General features: G+C 41.2%; 1 protein-coding gene across 1 annotated transcript in view; it reads right to left on the reverse strand.

The window, feature by feature from the left end:
- RELN (reelin) overlaps positions 1 to 21,628 on the reverse strand; it is a 534,390-nt gene that overhangs the window by 69,779 nt on the left and 442,983 nt on the right. The window contains exons 44-48 of the mRNA XM_033958706.1: positions 18,117 to 18,375; positions 16,017 to 16,266; positions 14,040 to 14,208; positions 6,817 to 6,957; positions 1,712 to 1,889 (exon numbers count right to left, since the gene is read on the reverse strand). Coding sequence (XP_033814597.1) covers positions 1,712 to 1,889; positions 6,817 to 6,957; positions 14,040 to 14,208; positions 16,017 to 16,266; positions 18,117 to 18,375 — 997 coding nt within the window. The remainder of the gene's footprint in view (positions 1 to 1,711; positions 1,890 to 6,816; positions 6,958 to 14,039; positions 14,209 to 16,016; positions 16,267 to 18,116; positions 18,376 to 21,628) is intronic.

Consider the following 21,628-nt stretch of genomic DNA (forward strand, 5'->3'; position numbering starts at 1 on the left):
ATGCGATCGAGTATTTCTACAGTGACTGCTCCCTCCCTTTGGAATTCCATTCCTATCTATGGGTAGAATCATCTTTAAATCAATTTAAAACATTTTTATTTGTTGATGCCTTTGAAACCCAACTGTCCTTGTAAGGGCAAAAACATGCTGTCTTCCACCTCAGCAATCCTTAATTGTTCTCTCTTTCTCTGTAATATTAATAATAATAATTTTATTCTTATATACTGCCATACCGAAAAAGTTCTAGGCAGTTCACAGCAAGGTGAGCTAATACATGGGTTACAGATAAAATACAAATTAGAATAATGGACTTAAAAACAGATAAAGACAGAAAGCATTTACAATATAATACAGAAAATACCGGCATGGCAGGGAAAGAAGTAATACATAGAACAGATAAAATACATCAAGTTGAATATAAGGAACTTGATTGAAAAAAATGAAGCGGAATGTAATATTGTAGTTCCAACTTTTTTTCCCTTTTTTTCCCGTTTGTCCTTGGTTAAAACGTCCTTGGATGTATTAACTACCCCTAAAGATGTCTACCAATTTTAAATTTGTATTATAGTCAATATATGTTTTTACTAAAATTGTACACCGCCTAGAAGTCTGATTAGCAATATAAGAAATTTTAAATAAACTTGATCTGTTGATCTGTTGTTCTCTCTTTGGGGAGGAGGATCCCTTGTTAAATGCAGTTATACCATCCAAGCACATCGAGGCCTCCAGGCAATAAAGTTCTGTAAAGATTTTCAGTTATAATGTAGTAATAGTCAAAATTAACACAAGGTAACTGCAAAATGTCTGTGTAACTATTGGGGATACTCCTACCATTTTTGCAGGACTTTTGTGTGGCTAATAGGGGGAAAATGTTGCTATTCATGTAAAGTGCACAGCGGATAATGAACACTTCAGTTAATTACACACTGTGAGGTGGGGTTAACTGTTATCTGTTGCATTCAAAGTTGCTCATTCTCTGTCCCAACATGGCTTTTCTGTAAGCTCCTTAACATGATTTCAGGAGAGAAAGGTCATGGAGCTCATTGAGGGGAGAAGTTATTAATGTGGGCTACCACTTAAATTAGAGATACTATATGGTTCCAGAAAAAAGGAGTACGGATTGAGGCATCCAGGTTTTACTTCCTTTGATAGCAAGCAATGGAAGTAAAATGCAGATGTGTCAATCCAACCTCCTTTTTTTTTCTTTTTCTTTTTTTAAAAATAAATCTTTATTCATTTTTCAGTCCAAAGACAGTGCAGAAAGGAATACATTCAAATAGTTTAAAAAATAGCACTCATATCAATAACTATATGAAAAACCAGGGTCATGTGTCCTCTTTTTTGCCTTCACAAATATGATCCGTTTGTAAAGTGGGATCAGCTACATGTTTAAGTGGCGGCAGGTACATGTGGAAGTTTCAAAATTGTGGCTTCCTCTTATAAGCGCTGGCACTTACATATGGAGCAATGCTGAGAGAATGAGGCTTTTTGTGCATGTATAAATTTATATAATGGCTGCTCCTTTTGTATGTGCTGGCACTCCTTATATGAACTTCCTTACATGTATTTTACATTCTGTATACAACTGGGCTTGATATTATCAGGCATATCTAAAGTTTAGTGCAAAGCCCCTTATACAGGTTCATTTTATATATCTTCAGTGACACGACATAGAATGGTGAGCTTTTGCACCCAGAGAGGCCACACGTACCCCACTGAAGTGAAGAGCCATTCCAGAAGCCACTGCACCACACACTGTGCTCAGTTTCCCTCCGTTTACTACTAGCCAGTTCTGATTGGATGGAGCCCGGTTAAAGTTATCTTTAAGCTGAGTTGGCAGAGAGGTCTCTGGCTCGTCGCAATAAATTCCACCCCAGGGATCATCGCACCTGCAAATCAGAAGCATTCCTGAGCCTTTAATTCTAAACATATCGCCAAAGACGTTCAAAAAAGCAGTAAAAGAAGAGATGGCTATCGCTTTCCATCTCAACATGCGCTATTTGGTGTTTAAATTCATAAATCACTATTTGCACAGGTTTTCCATATTTTTAGTACATTAGTATCTAAGTTTGTTCCTAAGGTATTGGAGAGTGAGGTGGCAAATCATGAGAAGCATGGAATCCTAAACATGCCATGAGGACCAGTTCACTATAATGCACATTAAAATTTTATTTTAGTGTAACAGTGCTATAGTTTTAAACCCTCCCCCCTTATACAAAACGTAGCATGGTTTTTAGCGTCAGCTGCGGTGATAACAGCTCTGACGCTCATAGCATTTCTATGAGCATTGGAGCTATTACCGTCACTAAAAACCATACTATGGCTTTGTAAAGGGGGTTTAGTTTGCAAACAAAAATGTCTTATTCAATGGATAATTTGATATATGATTAGAGCATATACGAGGGTCATTTCATAAATAATGCACACAATTTTTTAAAAATTTCTATGTTTTATTTTTTTTTTTCAAGTATTTCTTTACAATCCTTCAATATAGTCTCCCTGCTTTGCAATCACCGAGTCCCAAAGTCCGGGAAGCTTCATTCTTCCATCCCAGACACTGTTTTAGTTCAGTTGCTGAATGGCTCGGGTACCGGCAGAAGAAAGCTCTTCCAGAGATGCAAAATGATGGCCACGCATAGGTTGTTTCAACTTTGGAAAAAGGTCGAAGTCTGGTGGACTCATGTCTGGACTGTAGGGAGCATGAGGTAACACCTCCCAGCCGTATTCGCGTAGTTTTTCAATGACGAGTGGAGAGCTCCATCCTCCCCATGACCAAAAAAATTTCAATGAGCTCAATCAAAAGTCAAACAAATGATGATTACTGTTGATGATTATGAAGGCATCATCATCACAGACAAAGTTCCACGTGGAAGAAGTGTCACAGCAGTGTATTGTGATTTTTTGCAAAAAAAATGCGCAGAAAAATGCACAAAACCCGACCTCAGTTGCTCTTGGCTGGGCTACTCATTCTTCATGACAACACTCGCCCATACATAGGGAATGTCATTGAATAACTACACAAATTAGGCTGGGTGTGTTACCTCATGCTCCCTACAGTCCAGACATAAGTCCAACAGACTTCGACCTTTTTCCAAAGTTGAAACAACCTATGCATGGACATTGTTTTGCATCTCTGGAAGAGCTTTCTTCTGCCAGTATCCGAGCCATTCGGCAACTGAACAAAAACGGTGTCTTGGATGGAATAATGAAGCTTACCGGACGTTGGGACTTGGTCATTGCAAAGCAGGGAGACTACATTGAAGGGTTGCAAAGAAATACTTGAAAAAAAATAAATAAAACTTGTAAATTTTAAAAAAATAGTGTGCATTATTTATGAAACAAACAAGATGCTAGGAATTAGTAAAAAAAAAAAAGGGATGGCTAACAAGACTAAGAATGTTATAATGCCTCTGTATCGCTCCATGGTGCAACCTCACCTGGAGTATTGCGTTCAATTCTGATCTCCTCAGCTCAAGAAAGATATAGTGGCACTAAGAAAAGGTTCAAAGAAGAGCGACCAAGATGATAAAAGGGATGGAACTCCTCTCATATGAGTAAAAACTAAAAAGGTTAGGATTCTTCAGCTTGGAAAAGAGACGGCTGAGGGGAGATATGATTGAAAGTCTACAAAATCATGAGTGGAGTAGAACGGCTACAAGCGGATAGATGTTTTACTCCGTCAAAAATTACAAAGACTAGGGGACATTCAATGAAGTTACAGGGAAATACTTAAGCTCTGGAACGCATTGCCAGAGGTTGTGGCAAGAGCAGATAGCGTAGCTGGTTTTAAGAAAGATTTGGACAATTTCCTGGAGGAAAAGTTTATAATTTGTTATTGAGAAAGACATGGGTGAAGCTACTGCTTGCCCTGGATCAGTAACATCCAGGGTTTTTGCCAGCTACCAGTGACCTGGATTGACCACAATGAGAATGGGCTACTGGGCTTGATGAATCATTGGTCTGACCCAGTAAGGCTATTCTTATTCTTATAAGAAGCCTTTACTTTCTGGTAGGCACCATAGGCAAGACGCCTACCCAAAAGTGGTAGGTGCCTACAAAGTTAGGCACCTACCACCCATATAATTTTAATTCAAGCCAATTATAAAGTGTTAATTGCTTGTTATCAGCACCATTTAAGTTTTTTAAAAAAATAATTAATTTAGGCACCTAGATTGGCTAGGTGCAACATTCTAGGTGACTAACTTTAGTTATCATTCATACTGTAGAGTCAGGGCCTTAGCGTGCACTCTTTGTTGGACTGTCTCCATGAAGTTGGACTGGTTCTGAATTACCTTTTTGAGGGTCAGTAGGTAATAGCTGGGAACACCACTCTATATGCTGGAGGTGGTATGTTCTCTAGGGAACCAATTCAGCATCACAAGTTCAGTTACAGTACACATTTTACAGTGATTAAGAAGATAATCCTGCTTATAGAGGAAATGGTTCTAGAAAAAACACAAAACATTTTGCTAAAGTTTTGTGAACCATTACTGCAGATGATGGATATGAGGGAGGCTTGGAAGATGTTCCTTCTTGCAACAGTCAACCCTTCACTTCAGTTTCCACAAGTTTACTTTTAGGTGTTGTCGGAGAAAAAGCACTGTACGATTTTCTTCCCAAGTTGGAATAATTCCAGGTTTCCAAGTTTATTAAAATTTGCTACCCCGCTTCTAGGGATTACCTTCAGAGCAGCTTAATTCTATGTATATACTGCAACCAAAATTTAGGCGCCTAATTTTTGGCACTAAAATGCCAAAACAGGGAAAAAATGGCAGTTAGATGCCTAAATGCTCTTAAGAGGTTATTCTATAACTAGGTACCTCCGTTCACATATGTGACTGCAAAGGGGTTGTTCACATGGAGGGCCGCAGGCAGGTCATAAGTGTTCTATTCCAGTGCATACTTTACCAAATAGTTTCATGCATCCAACTAATTCATTTACACACACACATTTGCGCCTGCCATAGAACAGGTGTAAGTGGTGGCACCTCATTTTTGGCATGTAATTGCTGGTTACCCTATAAGGCACTGGGCACATAAATTTGCTGTTACAGAATACTAGTTAAGCACCTAGATTTTGTGCTTATCTTTTAGCATCTTTTACTGAACAGCTCCATGTTGCAATTAGAATAATTAATGAGGCAGTCTCAAAATTATAGCACTATAAGCTGAAAAGTGAGAGGCGATGGATCAAGGAAAGTCACCGGAACCTAGTTATACAGACTTGTTTATCCATAATGGAGTGTCTGCGGAGTTACTGAGATTCATCCCTCTCTAGTATATTCGTGCTTTTGGACTGTTTGTATGGGATCATATGTACTTATGCTTATGCGCAGTCTCAAAATTACTCAGATTACTGACAAAGTTTGAAAGTACTTTGGGCATTTAGTACTCTTAAATCTTTTATATAAAATAGCCAGATTTTAAACTACACTGAATAGCATATATCCCTTATTTTTTTATTCTGCCGAATACGAATATCAAATTACTGAATTACGTTCAGGGATATAGTTCGACAAACACTAGGTCAGAGAGAGTCAAAATCCACAAAACATATAACTGACCATGTAAATAAGACAAGCCTTTGAAGGGTGATCAAGAAATATTGTATAAAATTACTCAGAGATATGAAACTCTGAAAGGAAGGCTGCAAAACCTCCCTTGGGTAAAGAGTTTACCTTCCAGTCATTGTTATTCTATAAAAATGTTTTTTGATCATGACCTGGAAAGGCTAAAGCGTTCAAACTGTTTCAAAAGTTCAAAATAACTGGTTTGTTCTTGTTGTTAATATCATGCAAACGTCACTGCATACTTGATGAAAAAATCCACTTAGCTGTTAAACAGGAGTTAGGGGGTCCCAACGTGGCCCCGTTTCGTTCCCTGCTTCAGGGGACCCGATGTAAGCTGGTTCAGATTGAATCCTAGTTGATACTAATGCTGGAATAGCATAACTGCGTGACTTGCAAACAAACGCATCATAGCTGGGGGAGTCAAAAAGATAACTTCTTGCGATTCAGACCACCAGGTACCAACTAGGATTCAATCTGAACCAGCTTACATCGGGTCCCCTGAAGCAGGGAACGAAACGTGGCCACGTTGGGACCCCCTCACTCCTGTTTAACAGCTAAGTGAATTTTTTTCATCAAGTATGCAGTGACGTTTGCATGATATTAACAAGAAGAACAAACCAGTTATTTTGAACTTTTGAAACAGTTTGAACTCTTTAGCCTTTCCAGGTCGTGATCAAAAAACATTTTTATAGAATAACAATGACTGGAAGGTAAACTCTTTACCCAAGGGAGGTTTTGCAGCCTTCCTTTCAGAGTTTCACATCCCTGAGTAATTTTATACAATATTTCTTGATCACCCTTCAAAGGCTTGTCTTATTTACATGGTCAGTTATATGTTTTTTTGGTTTTTGAATACGAATATCAAGCATAAAAAATGGGCATTGAGTTTTAACATAACAAATAATAAAAAAGCAACTTGAAATCAGAGATCAAGTGTTTATTTCAGTAGGATTTAGCACAGCAGAGCCCTGGATTATTCATATTTAAATTTAAATTGCTCTTTGGCTGAATACGAAAATGTATTCAGGTCACTATTCAGAACTCTCATAGAAAGGCTGCTCCAAATGCATGGTTTTTCCATCTTTCAAATAATATCTATTTGCCAAAGCATGTGTCATCATGCAGCATAAGGAAGAAGCTCTTGTGCCACCATGTTATAAGGGAAGAGCAAGAACACGACTCCGGTCACCATTCCATCCTATGAAAAATGACCCTGTCTTAGTAGCAGATATTATGCTATACTTACACACAAACTCCTTGCACACATCTCCCATGTCCACTGCACAGATCTACACATCCATCCCCGATGTAGACATTGTCTATAGCCCAGGTCTGCTGCTTGTCAAATGGAGATGGTTGATGCCAGCGGAAGCGAGTAGACTGAGACCTTCAGTAAAGAAAGAATGATATTAAATATAAAATTAACATATTTAAACTGTAAAAGTATCATCAAAATGCTTATTTCTATAGACTATGTGAAGGCAGAATGTGGTGCCAGGTCTCCATTGTATGGTGTTCAAACATCAACATTTTCTGATCTTATAGCCAGTTTCATCTTTCTTTCCATAAACAAATCTCCAACGTCATTAGTAAGTTTCTTCACTCTGAGAAAAATATAGTCTGTTCACTTAATAACGAGCTTGTTTCCTTCAGGACCCTTCTCCTTGTGATTTCAAAACTAGATTATTGCAATTCTTTTATCATGGGCTACAAGTCACCCAAATCATAAGGTTGCAAATTGCTCAAAACACAGCTATCAAGCTACTATCTAGCAAAACAAAGTATGATCATGTCTCTCCCTTTCTCATTTCTGAGTATTGGCTTCTAATATCATACCTCACTTCATATTCTACAGCCCTATCAGACAAACCAGAAACCGCTACCTTTTTGCACACCCAAGCGTTACCAATTGTAAATACAAAACTTTTCTGGATAGAACTTTCGCATACCAAGCAAACAAACAACAACACTGGCTAGACAACTACATTAAAAAAGCTAGACTGACCTACAACGCTTTTAGAAAACTCATAAAAACTGCCTTATTCGACAAATATATCACCTAAATAATTTCCTCACCGAACACTTCTCTCTTTTCTCGTTCCCAATTTCCCCTCCCCCTCTCTGACATCCTAATCAAACCGTATTTTGCAATTCGAGACATATCATCTAATATGCCTCTCTGAAAATTCCTAAACTGTATATTGTAATTTTTCAATGTATGTTTGTAATTCGCAACCTTTTCCTTACAGGTCCTCTCGAAAATATCTTAGCATACTGTACACTTTATACTTTCGCACTCTTAAAGTTGATGTACTTTGTATTTCCTCTAACTATCTGCATACTGTAACTCGCTGAATGTCCAGCTCTCTTGAATGTAAACCGCCTAGAAGTCGCAAGATTTTGGCGGTATAGAAAAATAAAGTTATTATTATTATTATTATTACTGTATCCTTTTCAAATATCTGATTATTGTCCACCAGATCCTATACTCTGATCTCCCATCTTTTCTCTGTAATCATCTCATCTCACATGCTCCACAATGAACCCTTTGATCATCTCAACAATGGCTCTCACCATTCCAGGAGAACATGGAGGTACAATGACAACAGGATCAGGTTAGCAGCAGTGATGGAGAAAGGGGAAGAGGAGGAGAAGCTAGACATTTGTGGGAGTATGAAGAAAAAGGAGGAGAAGGGGGGATGTTGGTACAAGGAGGATAGAGAAAAGAAGGGAAGGGGATATGCTAGACACTTGGTGGTGGTGGTGGTGTTGGGAGGAGAAGGGAGGGGAAAAGGAGTTGCTAGGAATAAGGATAGGACCTTGAGGGTTCACCTAGGACATCAGTTACTCTTAGGATAGCCACAGTTGCTTTGCAGCTAACTAGAGTCTTCCACTTCCTTGAATAGCTGGGGATAGCACTGCAAACAGCATTCAGAAAGCTTGAGGAAGAAGAAGGTCCAGTCATTACATAACAACACCTACTGGCCAGACTTATGGTCTATAATTGCAGAGTTCCAAAGGGTGTCCTGAAAGGTAGCCCAAAACTAAAAATTGTTGTTGCAAGACTTGGCTAAGTGATTTGGGAAATACAAGGGTTTCCAGATTTCCTGTTTTAAAAAAGAGGACACTTGGCCCCCTCCAGCCTCACTCCATTCCATCCCACCCCAGCCCAGCCCTGTTCCACCTCCAGCCTCGCCCCCACACGAACTTCGTGTTTCCTTCCCTGAGCTCTGGAGCTCATGTCTAGAGTGCTTGAAATGTAGGCCATTGAAATGCTGGCCTACATTTCAATTAGATGCGGCCGCTAAACTGATCATGGCAAGGAAATCTCCCTGCCATGATCATCTGAGCGGCCATTACTCCTGCCACCCCCCACCCCCTGAAGCATTGCCTCCCCGAAGCATCCCTCGATAAGAGGAGTGTCCAATTCCTCCTGCTGCCACCTCCCCGAAGCATCACCCCCCCAAAAAAATATCCCCTGACCACCCAGTGACCCCCCTTCCAGGGCCCTCCCACTCATCTGGAGACCCACACCTGGCATTCCCCAACAGGAAGACCAACCCCCACACCTTTTAAAATGAAGGTCTGGCCGGCATGCCTACCTCTGCAAAATAAGGGCCTACCCCTTCCTGGTGCGTTCTGAGATGCTCTGGGAGTTGCCTAAGACTCCGATTGGCCAGATACGTAAAACCCCTCCCAGATACCTTAAACCCCTCCCACTCAGACTCCACCCTATGCATGCCCACCAGCAAAGGAAGTGTCATCATTATCAAATCACATACTTTTGTGCCAATTAAAGCCATTTACAGGAGTATGTGACCACCTCCATGCATAAATAACTAAAATACTACAAAGTGAGTGCATATTACACTGCTTAAAGTATTCACTCCTTATAAATTTATGCTCTTTAAGCACTTTTTAAAATAGCCTAACCAGCTACATTTAGACTTACCATTTGGCCATGTTGGGTTATACAGATAAACTTAGCTGGCTAATGCCAACAATCAATACCTAACGTCTAAGTTTTTAAGAACATAAGAATTCCTATACTGGGACAGACCGAAGGTCCATCAAGCCCAGTATCCTGTTTCCAACAGTGGCCAACCCAGGTCCCAAGTACCTAGCTAGATCCTACGTGGTAATACAGATTTTATGCTGCTTATCCTTTTAATAAGCAGTGGATTTCCCCAAGCCATCTCAACTATGGACTTCTCTTTTAGGAAATTGTCCAAACCTTTTTTAAATCCTGCTAAGCTAACTGATTTCCCCACATTCTCCGGCAATGAATTCCAGAGTTTAATTACATGTTATGTGAAGAAATATTTTCTCTGGTTTGTTTTAAATCTATTTAGTAGCTTCATCACCTGTCTCCTAGTCCTAGTATTTTTGGAAGGAGCGAACAAACAGTTCATATCTACCTTTTCCACTCCACTCAGTATTTTATAGACCTCTATCATATCACCCCTGAACCGTCTCTCTTCTAAGCTGAAGAGCCCTAGGCACTTTAGCCTTTCTTCATAGGGAAGTTGTCCCATCCCTTTGATCATTTTCGTTGCCTTTCTCTGTCCATAGTCTGTTATTAGGACATGGGGGAAGCCTCTGCTTGCCCTGGACCAGTAGCATGGAATATTGCTACTCCTAGGGTTTTGGCCACGTACTAGTGACCTGGATTGGCCGCCGTGAGAACGGGCTACTGGGCTTAATAGACCATTGGTCTGACCCAGTAAGGCTATTCTTATGTTCTTACCTGTTTTAATTCCCCTATATCTTTCTTGAGATACAGTGACTAGAACTGTACACAGTATTCAAGGTGTGGCTGTACCATACAGTGATACAAGGGCATTCATCATCTTTGTTTTCCACTCTTTTCCTGATAAGTCCTAACATTCTATTTGCTTTCTTAGCCACTGCTGCACATTGAGCTGAGGGTTTCAACATATCCTCAACAATGACACCCACTGAAGATATTTTTCCTGGGCAGTAACTCCTAACATAGGGCTAGATTCACTAAAGCCCCCTTACCTGTCCGATCCTGTTCCGCGTCTTGCTGGGCGACCCATTCACTAAAGGCTCCCCATGCAAATGACCTAATCGGAAACTCGACCACAAGCGATTCCACGGATCGCTGAAGACCGGTCGCGACGCATGCGCGGACCGTCATTGATGGCTGTACATGCGATCCGCGCATGTGCCCCGCTCTCCTGCACCAGCGAGGTCAAAACAAAGGGGGAAAGGTTGGGGAAGTAAAGGCGGACTCGCTGCAGCCTCTTATAAAAAAAGCCGAGGGGGGGAACTGCCAGACTACGGAACTGAACACGAAACCCGCCCCGACTCTCCTGCTCTGCAGTGCGAGCCCGTGGCTTTAAAGTGGGGCTGCACTGTGGGGAAGGGTGTCAGGGAGCAGGAGAGTCGGGGTGGCATTTTCCCCCACAGACTCAATAGGCTTGCTGCTTGAACATAGGAGGCAGGCAGGGCGGCAGAGAGTAGTTTTTTCAGGGCTAAACCCTTTATAAACTTATTTCCCCTAAGCTCTTCTTTATTAACTCCCCCAAGGACTGTTTCTGCTGCTGCTCTTGCTTAAAAAATGCACTGCGGTGGTCTGACTCCTCCACGTAACGCACACATGGCTGCCACACACTTCACAAAAAGTAGTTTCTCATGCTCCATGTGGAAATTAACCTATCTGTATCCTTGGTCAGTTGCAAGCAGGGAGTTTCAGGGCTGCAGGGCTGGCATTTCAGCGCGGGAGAGGTCAGGAAAGGAGTGAGCGACTGGTCCTCATCAGTCGCTTGGTTTCAGATCGGCCAGCCCAGTCGGTGTGCCTGAAAAATGTTGGTGAATCGCTGCCTTGCTAGATTTGCATGCCATGTCCCTCATTTGCATGCGCGGATCGGCTCAGGTGTGGACAGGATCGGCCAGAAGGTTAGTGAATCGGGTCGGGGTTGCAAACCAATCGGTTTGCTTAGTGAATCTAGCCCATAGAACCCAGCATTACGTACCTATAGTTTCCCACATGCATACTTTGCACTTGCTCACCTTAAACGTCATCTGCCATTTTAACGCCTGGTCTTCCAGTCTCACAAGGTCCTCTTGCAATTTTTCCACAATCCTCTTGTGTCATCAGCAAATGTAACTATCTCACTAGTTATTCCCATCTCTAGATCATTGATAAATATATGTTAAAAAGCAGCAGTCCCAGCAAAGACCCCCGGGGAACCCCACTATTTACTATTTCTTGGCTGTGGGACCACCTCTGCGGCCATCCAAAATTTTATTCTTACAGGAAGCTCTAGCTCACAATTTTCAGCGTAAATGAACACTAGATGGAGCCATCAGTATGTGTATCATAACAACAAGGAAAATATCCTGCAGATAATTAAAACAGGAAGCAAAAACAGGAAAACATGGTGAGGGAAATTTTTGCTATCTCCTCTTCAGATCTCTGGAATTGTATATCCACAGAGGGGGCCAGATTGGCCTCTTCATCTTATTTAGCAACAGATGCCACACTGATTCACCAACTCACTCACCAGCCATGCCGACAGATATTTGAAAGTCCAAATGACAAATTTGTAAACCTTGTCAAGCCCAGGTTTACTGTACAGGACTTCATACTGGGCATATACACATACACGCTCAACCAGAACCTTAGAGGTCCTTTTATGAAGCTGTGGTAAGCATGTGTCCAGGGGTTGGATTATCCCCGGAAGATTTCTTGTCGCGCTTGATGGAATGGACTTAACAGCCTTTTGAAAGCTCTTGGATGAATTTTGGAACTGATACTGAAGATTTCCAGCGGCTGTGTTGCTCCAGATAAGTTGTTTCATTTGCCGTGCATGCATGCTGCAACGTATGAGCTGACTGTATTTACTGCAAGTTTCTTTATGTTTAATAGACAGACCAAATAAAGTGATTGGAAACCGAATAGTGTCCAAAAATATAAATATTGAAATTAATCAAATGTGATGGACCATTAATAATGTATAAGATGCAACTCAAATCAAGGGAAAAAAGACCTCAAAATACCCCAAGAATGCAATCAATGAGTTACAATCATATTGGGGTTGGGTATCATCATAGGTCAAAAACCCTTGAATTTTTAATTTTAATTTTTTAATAATTTTAATTTTGTATGTGTGTAATAATTTTTTGTTGTTTTTATAATCAACCTTTTATTATCATGATTAACTTTTCATTATCTCAACTTTCTTCTAGCCAATGAGCATTGAAAAACCAGAAGTTGTATATTCAAGATTTTTAACTGGTTTGTCCAAAAAATATATATCAATAAGCACTTATCTTAATAACCCGACGGAGGCCCGGTCCGTTTCGCACCGTGAGGCTTCTTCAAGGGTAATGATAGGGCTTAGTAAATCGCCATTGGAAATTCAAAACGGCTCATTGCTCATTTTACGGTCGTAAAAGAAGTAAGAGTCTGCGAAATGATAGGCTTAGTAAATCGCCATTGGAAATTCAAAACGGCTCATTGCTCATTTTACGGTCGTAAAAGAAGTAAGAGTCTGCGAAATGAGCAATGAGCCATTTTGAATTTCCAATGGCGATTTACTAAGCCCTATCATTACCCTTGAAGAAGCCTCACGGTGCGAAACGGACCGGGCCTCCGTCAGGTTATTAAGATAAGTGCTTATTGATATATATTTTTTGGACAAACCAGTTAAAAATCTTGAATATACAACTGCTGGTTTTTCAATGCTCATTGGCTAGAAGAAAGTTGAGATAATGAAAAGTTAATCATGATAATAAAAGGTTGATTATAAAAACAACAAAAAATTATTACACATACAAAATTAAAATTATTAAAAAATTAAAATTAAAAATTCAAGGGTTTTTGACCTATGATGATACCCAACCCCAATATGATTGTAACTCATTGATTGCATTCTTGGGGTATTTTGAGGTCTTTTTTCCCTTGATTTAAGTTGCATCTTATACATTATTAATGGTCCATCACATTTGATTAATTTTAATAGACAGACCAACCCTTTTCTGCCTCGGTAACTCAATCTTTGTTTTACGTGGCCTATAAGGCCCTACGGACACAAGGGAGTTCAAAAGATTGCTGGTCTTGTCAGACTGCTACTGGGACATTCAGACACATGTTTGACGGTCCTTTCGCATATCAATTCTGGCAGTCAGTAAGGGGGAAAATAGAATCTGACAAAGTGCCGGGCTTTGAAAAGGAGGACGTGTCCGGGGAAATCTGGACTTCTGGGAACCCTATGCCAGCAGCTCACACACATACATACACCATCTACTGATTCAACAGCAAGCGCGTTCAAGTCACCTAGGTCCTGCTAAATAACACTGAGAATGTACATATACCTCACTAATACCCACGGGTTACATAAGAACTAGGTTAAATTGTGGATTTTGTTTATTCTGATAACCAGGCCGGTTCAAGGTTCTGGAACGATCTATAACTCACTTGTGTGCTGTGTTTAATCCTACCTGGTATAAGGAGGAAGAGGCAGGGTAATCCTGGTCCATTTGTTGAAAGTATCTGATACTAGAATTCTCTGAAGGTGGTATCTATAGCATTCTACATTGGTGGGAAGACAGTCCCTCAACAGCGGTAACCATGTCAGTCCCAGGTCCACTGAATACTCCAGCTCAATAGCTAAGGAACATGAGGTAGAATGTTAGGTTATGCATCCTGTTGGCCACATTTTCACACTCTCCTTTTTCTCACACAATTTTCCAAATAATTTAACTGAATTTGCCGATAGTTGGAATTTAAATGTTAAGGTACTGACATCAAATTCAACATGGAGGCAATGCTATAAGAGGGTGTCTCCATTTTGTATCAGTGCTCCTGCAGTTACACCAGCCACAGGCCTGTAATAACATGTTTAAACGGGAGCCTTGCCTATGTCCTACCCATGCTCTAACCATGTGCTACACTGGCCATACACCTGTAATAACGTGCAAGCAGGAGCTCCGCTTATGTCCCACTCATGCTCTGTCCATGTGCTCCACCGGCCATAGACCTGCAATAATGTGCAGAAGTGGGAGCCCCACCTACGTCTCGCCCTTGCTATGTCTATGTGCTACACCTGCCATAGGCCTGTAATAATGGGCAAGTAGGAGCTCTGCCTATATCCCACCCATTCTCTATCCATGTGCTCCACCAGCCATAGACCTGTAATAACAAGCATAAATGGGAGCCTTGCTTATGTCCCACCCATGCTCTAACCATGTGCTACACCATCCATAGGCCTGCAATAATGTGCAAGCAGGAGCTCCGCCTATGTCCCACCCATGCTCTATCCATGTGCTACACTGGCCATAGACCTGTAATAATGTGCATAAGTGGGAGCCCCACCTATGTCTCGCCCATGCTATGTCTATGTGCTACACCAGCCATAGGCCTATAATAATGGGTAAGTAGGAGCTCCGCCTATATCCCACCCATTCTCTATCCATGTGCTACACCAGCCATAGACCTGTAATAATGTACATAAGTAGGAGCTCTGCCTATGTCTTGTGCATACTCTATGTGCAACACCAGCCATAGACCTGTAATAATGTGCAAGTAGGAGCTCCGCTAATGTCCTACCCATACTCTGTCCATGGAATATTGTAATTGTAGTAACATATATAAGTGGGAACACTGCCTATCTCCCATCCATTCTCTATCCATGTGCTACACTAGCTTCACCAGCCTCATGGAAATAATGCTTGAGTACCTGAATAAATTCATGTAAAACAGTCTGAGCTTCCCATGGAGTATAGAAAATTGAATAAATAGTGCAAAAAGTTTCAGCCTTTGATAACCAGAGCTAGTATTGTGATGTCACAATGCCTCATTCCACCAATGCCTAAGAGCCAACCTCATCAGTGATGTCACAATGGCTTCACTGACCTATACTTGGCTCACTTTTACTACATTTTGATTTCTAGAGTGGCACAGTGGTTAAAGCTACAGCCTCATGTACCTGAGCATTTTCCCTGTCTCTCCTGGTGGGCTCACAATCTATCTAATGCACCTGGGGCATTGGGGGATTAAGTGACTTGCCCAGGATCACAAGGAGTAGTGTAGGTTTGAACCCACAACCTCAGGGTGCTGAGGCTGTAGCTTTAACCACGATACCACATTCTACCCTCATTGTTGGATATAGCCAGTGCTTGCATTCCATTTCTCATGTATTTTAGAACAGGCTGTATTTGGGCAGATTCTGTTTTAAAATTCATGAGAAATGGATATCTATAATCTGAGTAGGACATCCTTTCTAAAATGCCTTTCCACCTACCTATAGTATATGAGGAATTAAATATCTATTCTTTTTCCAACTCTTCGTCTCTGGGGATCAGTTTAGAAACTCCAGATGACAGCACTTAATCCTAGTGAATTGGTCATAAATCCAGCACACAACTCTTTCGGTTCTAGAAGAAATCAAGACCCAAGATTCGAATCTCTTGACTTACCATAACAAGAGTCAGTAACGGAGCAGGAGGCTGCAAAGTCCATCTGCAGGAAGGATTCCTCATTCACCACAATATCCGTAGTCACCACATAGCGGGTGCTGGCTTTCTCAATGAACACCAAAGCGTCCCCAGTGGAGCCGCACACTGGCATCTTGGTTCCACCAGGATGCAGCAGCCACTTCCTGTTGTCCAGAGTGGTGAAATCATCTTCCAGGACGGTATTACCAGAAATATTTCCACCAATAAGGATCTGTCATATCAAAAATATGACATTATATTTCAATGAAAAATAAAGAGAAACATTATCAAACTGAAAACAAATCCAAAAAGGGAAAGGTGCCTGATCGTATTTATGATGAAAAGGCTTTTGAAATGGGAAAAAAAAATTCTATTTCATTTTAGATATATTAGAATCTGTGCTATGTGCATGATTTCTATTATTAGGTGTTTATAAATTATAAATATGGGTAAGGTTACCTGATTTGTTGAAGACCAAAAGAGGACATGTGGCCCCGCCCCATTCTGCCCAAGCCCTTTCTGTTCCAGTCCTGCTCCCATACAAACCTCATATCTTCTCCTTCCCCGAGTCTGGGCCTTGTCTGGAGGGCCTCCGAGCATGAGTGGATGGGATGCAATGACATCACACAAATATACGCATGCATATATCATCACGTTGGATTTGCGCATGCTCAGAGGCCCTTCAAACGCGGAGCTCGGGGCCTTCCAAAACCTGAACAAACTGCTGGGTTTTGAAAATTCATCTGGACAATCGGATAGTCCTCTAAAAAGAGGACATGTTCGGGTTTTTTAGGACATCTGATAACCCGAAATATGGGTATTTATTTTCCAGCTAATTAGAGGTTTTCTGAGAGTGCAAAAAAAAAAATTGGTGGGCCCATGTCCAGGCACTGGCACTGAATTTCCAGATTTCCGGAGCTGGCTAATGCATAGATAGTTAAGCGTGATTCAGAACTTAACCAGCTATGGGTTACCATATAACCACCCCCCCTTTTAACAAGCCGCATTAGGGTTTTTAATCGCAGGCCGCAATGGTAAAAGCTCCGATGCTCATAGAATTCCTATGAGGGTCGGAGTTTTTACTGCCATGGCCTGCGATAAAAAACCCTAACATGGCTTGATAAAGGGGGGGAGGGGGTAAGAAAGGGTTGACTTTTATGCGATTAACATGGCTGGTTAAGTGCTGAATATCGGCACTTAACCGGCCAAATGCCAACTCCGCCTCCAGGAGCTCCTTCAAAATAGTCGGTTTTCAGTTCAGTGCCAACCGGATATTTTCAGCGGCACTAACCAGTTAAGTGCTGCTAAAAATTAGTGGTTGGCCCCTGAAGAGGCAGTCAGGAGCCATTTCTGGCATGTTAAATCACTTTGAATATTGATTCTGGTGTTTATCAGTGTTTCTGTACCACAGATACTGTGGCTTATTACTCTTTCTAGTGGAGTCAAATATATATGTTTATGTCACCTAGGAATCGTTAATATAGAAAAGGTAGAAAAACTAAGCGGAGGAGAGTACCAAGCAACATGGTGGTTTCTCTTGTTTCTCCAACAAACACATATATTTTTACATTTTTTGTATTGGGTTTTTAAAATCAGTGTTTACCTGTTAAAATCTAAAATCAGATAACACTTCCACAATGGTCAGATGCACACTGTCTGATGGTATATTAAAAATCAATTACTACTTTAAAGTGTAATCAAAAATGAATATACTGTGTGATAGATGAAGATATCAACTTATCTTAAGATAAGTTGATAGCTTATCTTATCTTAAGATAAGTTGATATCTTCATCTATCACACTTTAAAGTAGTGCAGTGCCTTTTTAATTAAAGGAGGTTTTTTAGCCAGTGAGGTGAACGCTCCACCACCGCTATTCCACCATTGTGGAGGTGGTAGGGCCCGTGTCTGAGGCTTTTTCCTCCGTTGAGAATTGAAATCTCAATCTGCGCTTTGATTTTTAATATACCATCAGACAGTGTGCATCTGACCATTGTGGAAGTGTTATTTATTACAGCTGGTTTTTCACAGTACGAGTCTTTTTGGAAAACCTAAAATCAGAAACATATTGATAATGAAGTACCTGATCGATCACCCAAGGGCTATAAAAGTGTCCATTATCAGATGGCTGCCACCAGCGGAGGCGACTGGAGCTGGAACGTGTCTTCATGGGGATTTCAAGGGCGATGTACCTGCCTATATTACTGTAGTTGCTGAAGAGAAACTCCTGCAGAAGGCTCCACGTGAGTCCTCCGTCGAGGGAATACTGTAAAAGCACAGGCTGACTTCTAGGGTCTGGGGCACTTTTTCCACATCCCAAGCGCATGAAGAACTGCACAAATCTGACAGTGGTAGCAATTATTATAAAACCAAAAACATTTCTTAAAATACATGAGTGCATATGTGCCCGGTTAAGGGCTGGTTATAGACCTGTAGGTGAGGTGAATGAAGACACATCTTTTATTAATAACCAGTGCTGGTCATTATCTTAAAAAAAATGCTCGCAGCCAACAACTGAATATTGACTGAATACCAGGCCTAAATTAAACAAATAGGCCCTAATTCTATAAATGGCACCCAATTCGTAGGCACCTTTAGGTTCAATAGTCAATCATCTGCAAGACACTTTATAGAACAGCACCTAAGCAGCCTTAAGCACTGGTAGGTGTTGAATCCTTAGGCACACTGTCATTTAGACCAGGGTGTTCTAGGCCTATCAAGTTTCAAGTTTTTATTAGTGTTTGATGAATCGCTTATTTAATTTCCTAAGCGATATACAATTTATTAAAAAACGGGTAGTGAATACAATAAAATAATTTCAGAATTACAGAATAGGACTAATATGAATCTTGGGGGGTAGGGGGAAAAAGTTACAATTCCTTGTTAGAGTTGAAAAACAATAGGGAAGTAAACGAGAGGAAGGGTAAAAAAATTCAAAGATGTTAAAAGAAAAAAAGCTTATGATTTCAGGTCAGTGAGTGATAGGCTGAATGCGTCTTTAAAAAGATAGGTTTTTAGGATTTTTTTAAAGGATGAGAGATCTTTTTCATCTCTGATGTATTGTGGTATAGAGTTCCACAGTTGAAGGGCCATAACCGAAAACATATCCTGTCTTCTGGTGCCTATAATTTTCTAAGTCAAACCATGCCCAAAATCTGCCCCTAACTACACCTACTCATTGGTAGATACCTCGTACAGACGCCTAACTCAAAGTGGTAGTCACCTACCAAGATAGGCGCCTACCGGCTAATTCATATTTTAAAATGGATTTTTAATTGTTGTTTTTTTTAATGACACTTTCAATTATCAGTGCCGATTAAGTCAATTAAATTAGGCCCCAATTAATTAATTTTTGAAATCGTTTTTTTAATTTGTTTTGCACTTTTAATTATTAGTGCCAATTAGAAAAATTAAGTTAGGTCCCTAGATCAGCTAGGCGCACCAATCTAGGTGCCTAACTGTAGACATCTTTTATAGAATCAGGGCTTGAATGCAGAGGGTCAGCAAAACACTGATTGCTGCTGGGTGAAAATCAACTCCAGCCTTTTAAAAATATGCATTTTGTTTGATTTTGCAAAACTGGTGCTCATAAGAACATAAGAATAGCCTTATTGGGTCAGACTAATGGTCCATCAAGCCTGTTCTCACGGTGGCCAACCCAGGTCACTAGTACCTTGCCAAAACCCTAGGGTACTAAAAGAACTAAGAAATGAAATAGCGGAAATACTCCGAGTTTGCAACCTTTCCTTGAAAACTGGCGAGATCCCGGGGGACTGGAGGATAGCAAATGTTACACCTATCTTTAAAAAGGGATCGAGAGGTGACCCGGGAAACTACAGGCCAGTAAGTTTGACATAGGTTCCGGGCAAGATGGTAGAGGCACTGATAAAGGACAGCATCTGTGAGCACATTGACAAAAATGGACTAATGAAAGCGAGCCAACATGGCTTCTGCAAAGGAAGATCGTGCCAAACAAACTTACTGCACTTCTTTGAGGGGGTAAACAGCCAGATGGACAAAGGGGAACCCATAGACATCATTTATCTCGACTTCCAAAAAGCCTTTGACAAGGTACCCCATGAGCGGCTACTTAGGAAGCTGTTGAACCACGGGGTGGAAGGGGACGTACACAGATGGGTCAAACACTGGTTGGCAGGCAGAAGGCAGAGGGTTGGAATGAAGGGTCACTACTCGGACTGGAGGAGGGTCACGAGCGGAGTTTCGCAGGGGTTGGTACTCGGACCGCTGCTGTTCAATGTATTTATAAATGACCTGGAAACAGGGACGAAGTGTGAAGTTATAAAATTTGCGGATGACACTAAACTCTGTAGCAGGGTTAGAACTGTGGAAGAATGTGAGGACCTACAAAGGGACCTAAACAAACTGGAGGAGTGGGTGAATAAATGGCAAATGAACTTCAATGTAGGGAAATGCAAGGTCATGCATATAGGGAAAAAGAACCTGATGTTCAGCTACCAAATGGGGGGATTAGTACTAGAGGCAAGTAACCTTGAAAAGGACTTGGGTGTGCTGGTGGACACAACAATGAAGTCAACAGCACAATGCGCAGCAGCCTCAAAGAAAGCAAACAGAATGATGGGTATAATTAAGAAGGGTATTATAACCAGAACGAAGGAAGTCATCATGCCGCTGTATCGCACGATAGTGCGCCCGCATCTGGAATACTGTGTCCAATATTGGTCGCCGTACCTAAAGAAGGACATGGAGATACTTGAGAGGGTTCAGAGAAGAGCAACAAAAATGATAAAAGGTATGGAAAACCTTTCATACGCAGACAGGCTAGAAAGGCTGGGGCTCTTCACCCTGGAGAAGCGGAGACTCAGAGGAGACATGATAGAGACTTACAAGATCATGAAGGGCATAGAGAAGGTGGAAAGGGACAGGTTCTTCAGCCTATTGGGAACTACAAGAACAAGGGGGCACTCAGAGAAATTGAAAGGGTACAGGTTTAGAACCAATGCTAGGAAATTTTTCTTCACTCAGAGGGTGGTAGACACCTGGAATGCGCTTCCGGAGGATGTGATAGGTCAGAGTACATTAAGGGGATTCAAAGAGGGATTGGACAAGTTCCTGAAAGATACGGGGATTGAGGGATATAGATACAGGTAGAGATAGGATTATGGAAGGGTATAGAATAATGGGGATTGAAAGGTTTTAGACAAAGGATCACTTACAGGTCATGGACCTGATGGGCTGCGGCGGAAGCGGACTGCTGGGCGCGATGGACCCCTGGTCTGACCCAGCGGAGGCAACTTCTTATGTTCTTATTCCATTATCTCAGAGTAAGCAAGAATCCGGAACCCCAAATAGTAGCAACATTCCATGCAGAATCCCCAAAGAGTAGCAAGATTCTAGAATCCCAAAGAATAGCAACATTCCATGCTACCAATCCAGGGAAAGCAGAGGCTTCCCCCATGTAACATAGTAACGGTCCATAAAGTCAACTTAACCCCCCCCCCCTTTTTACAAAAGAATAGCACGGTTTTTAATTCCGGTCACAATGGTAACATCTCCAGCACTCATAAGAATTCTATGAGCATCGGAGCTGTTACCGCCTCGGCTTGCACTAAAAAC

Source organism: Geotrypetes seraphini, chromosome 9 (assembly GCF_902459505.1).
Source record: "Geotrypetes seraphini chromosome 9, aGeoSer1.1, whole genome shotgun sequence".
NCBI classification, from domain to species: domain Eukaryota; kingdom Metazoa; phylum Chordata; class Amphibia; order Gymnophiona; family Dermophiidae; genus Geotrypetes; species Geotrypetes seraphini.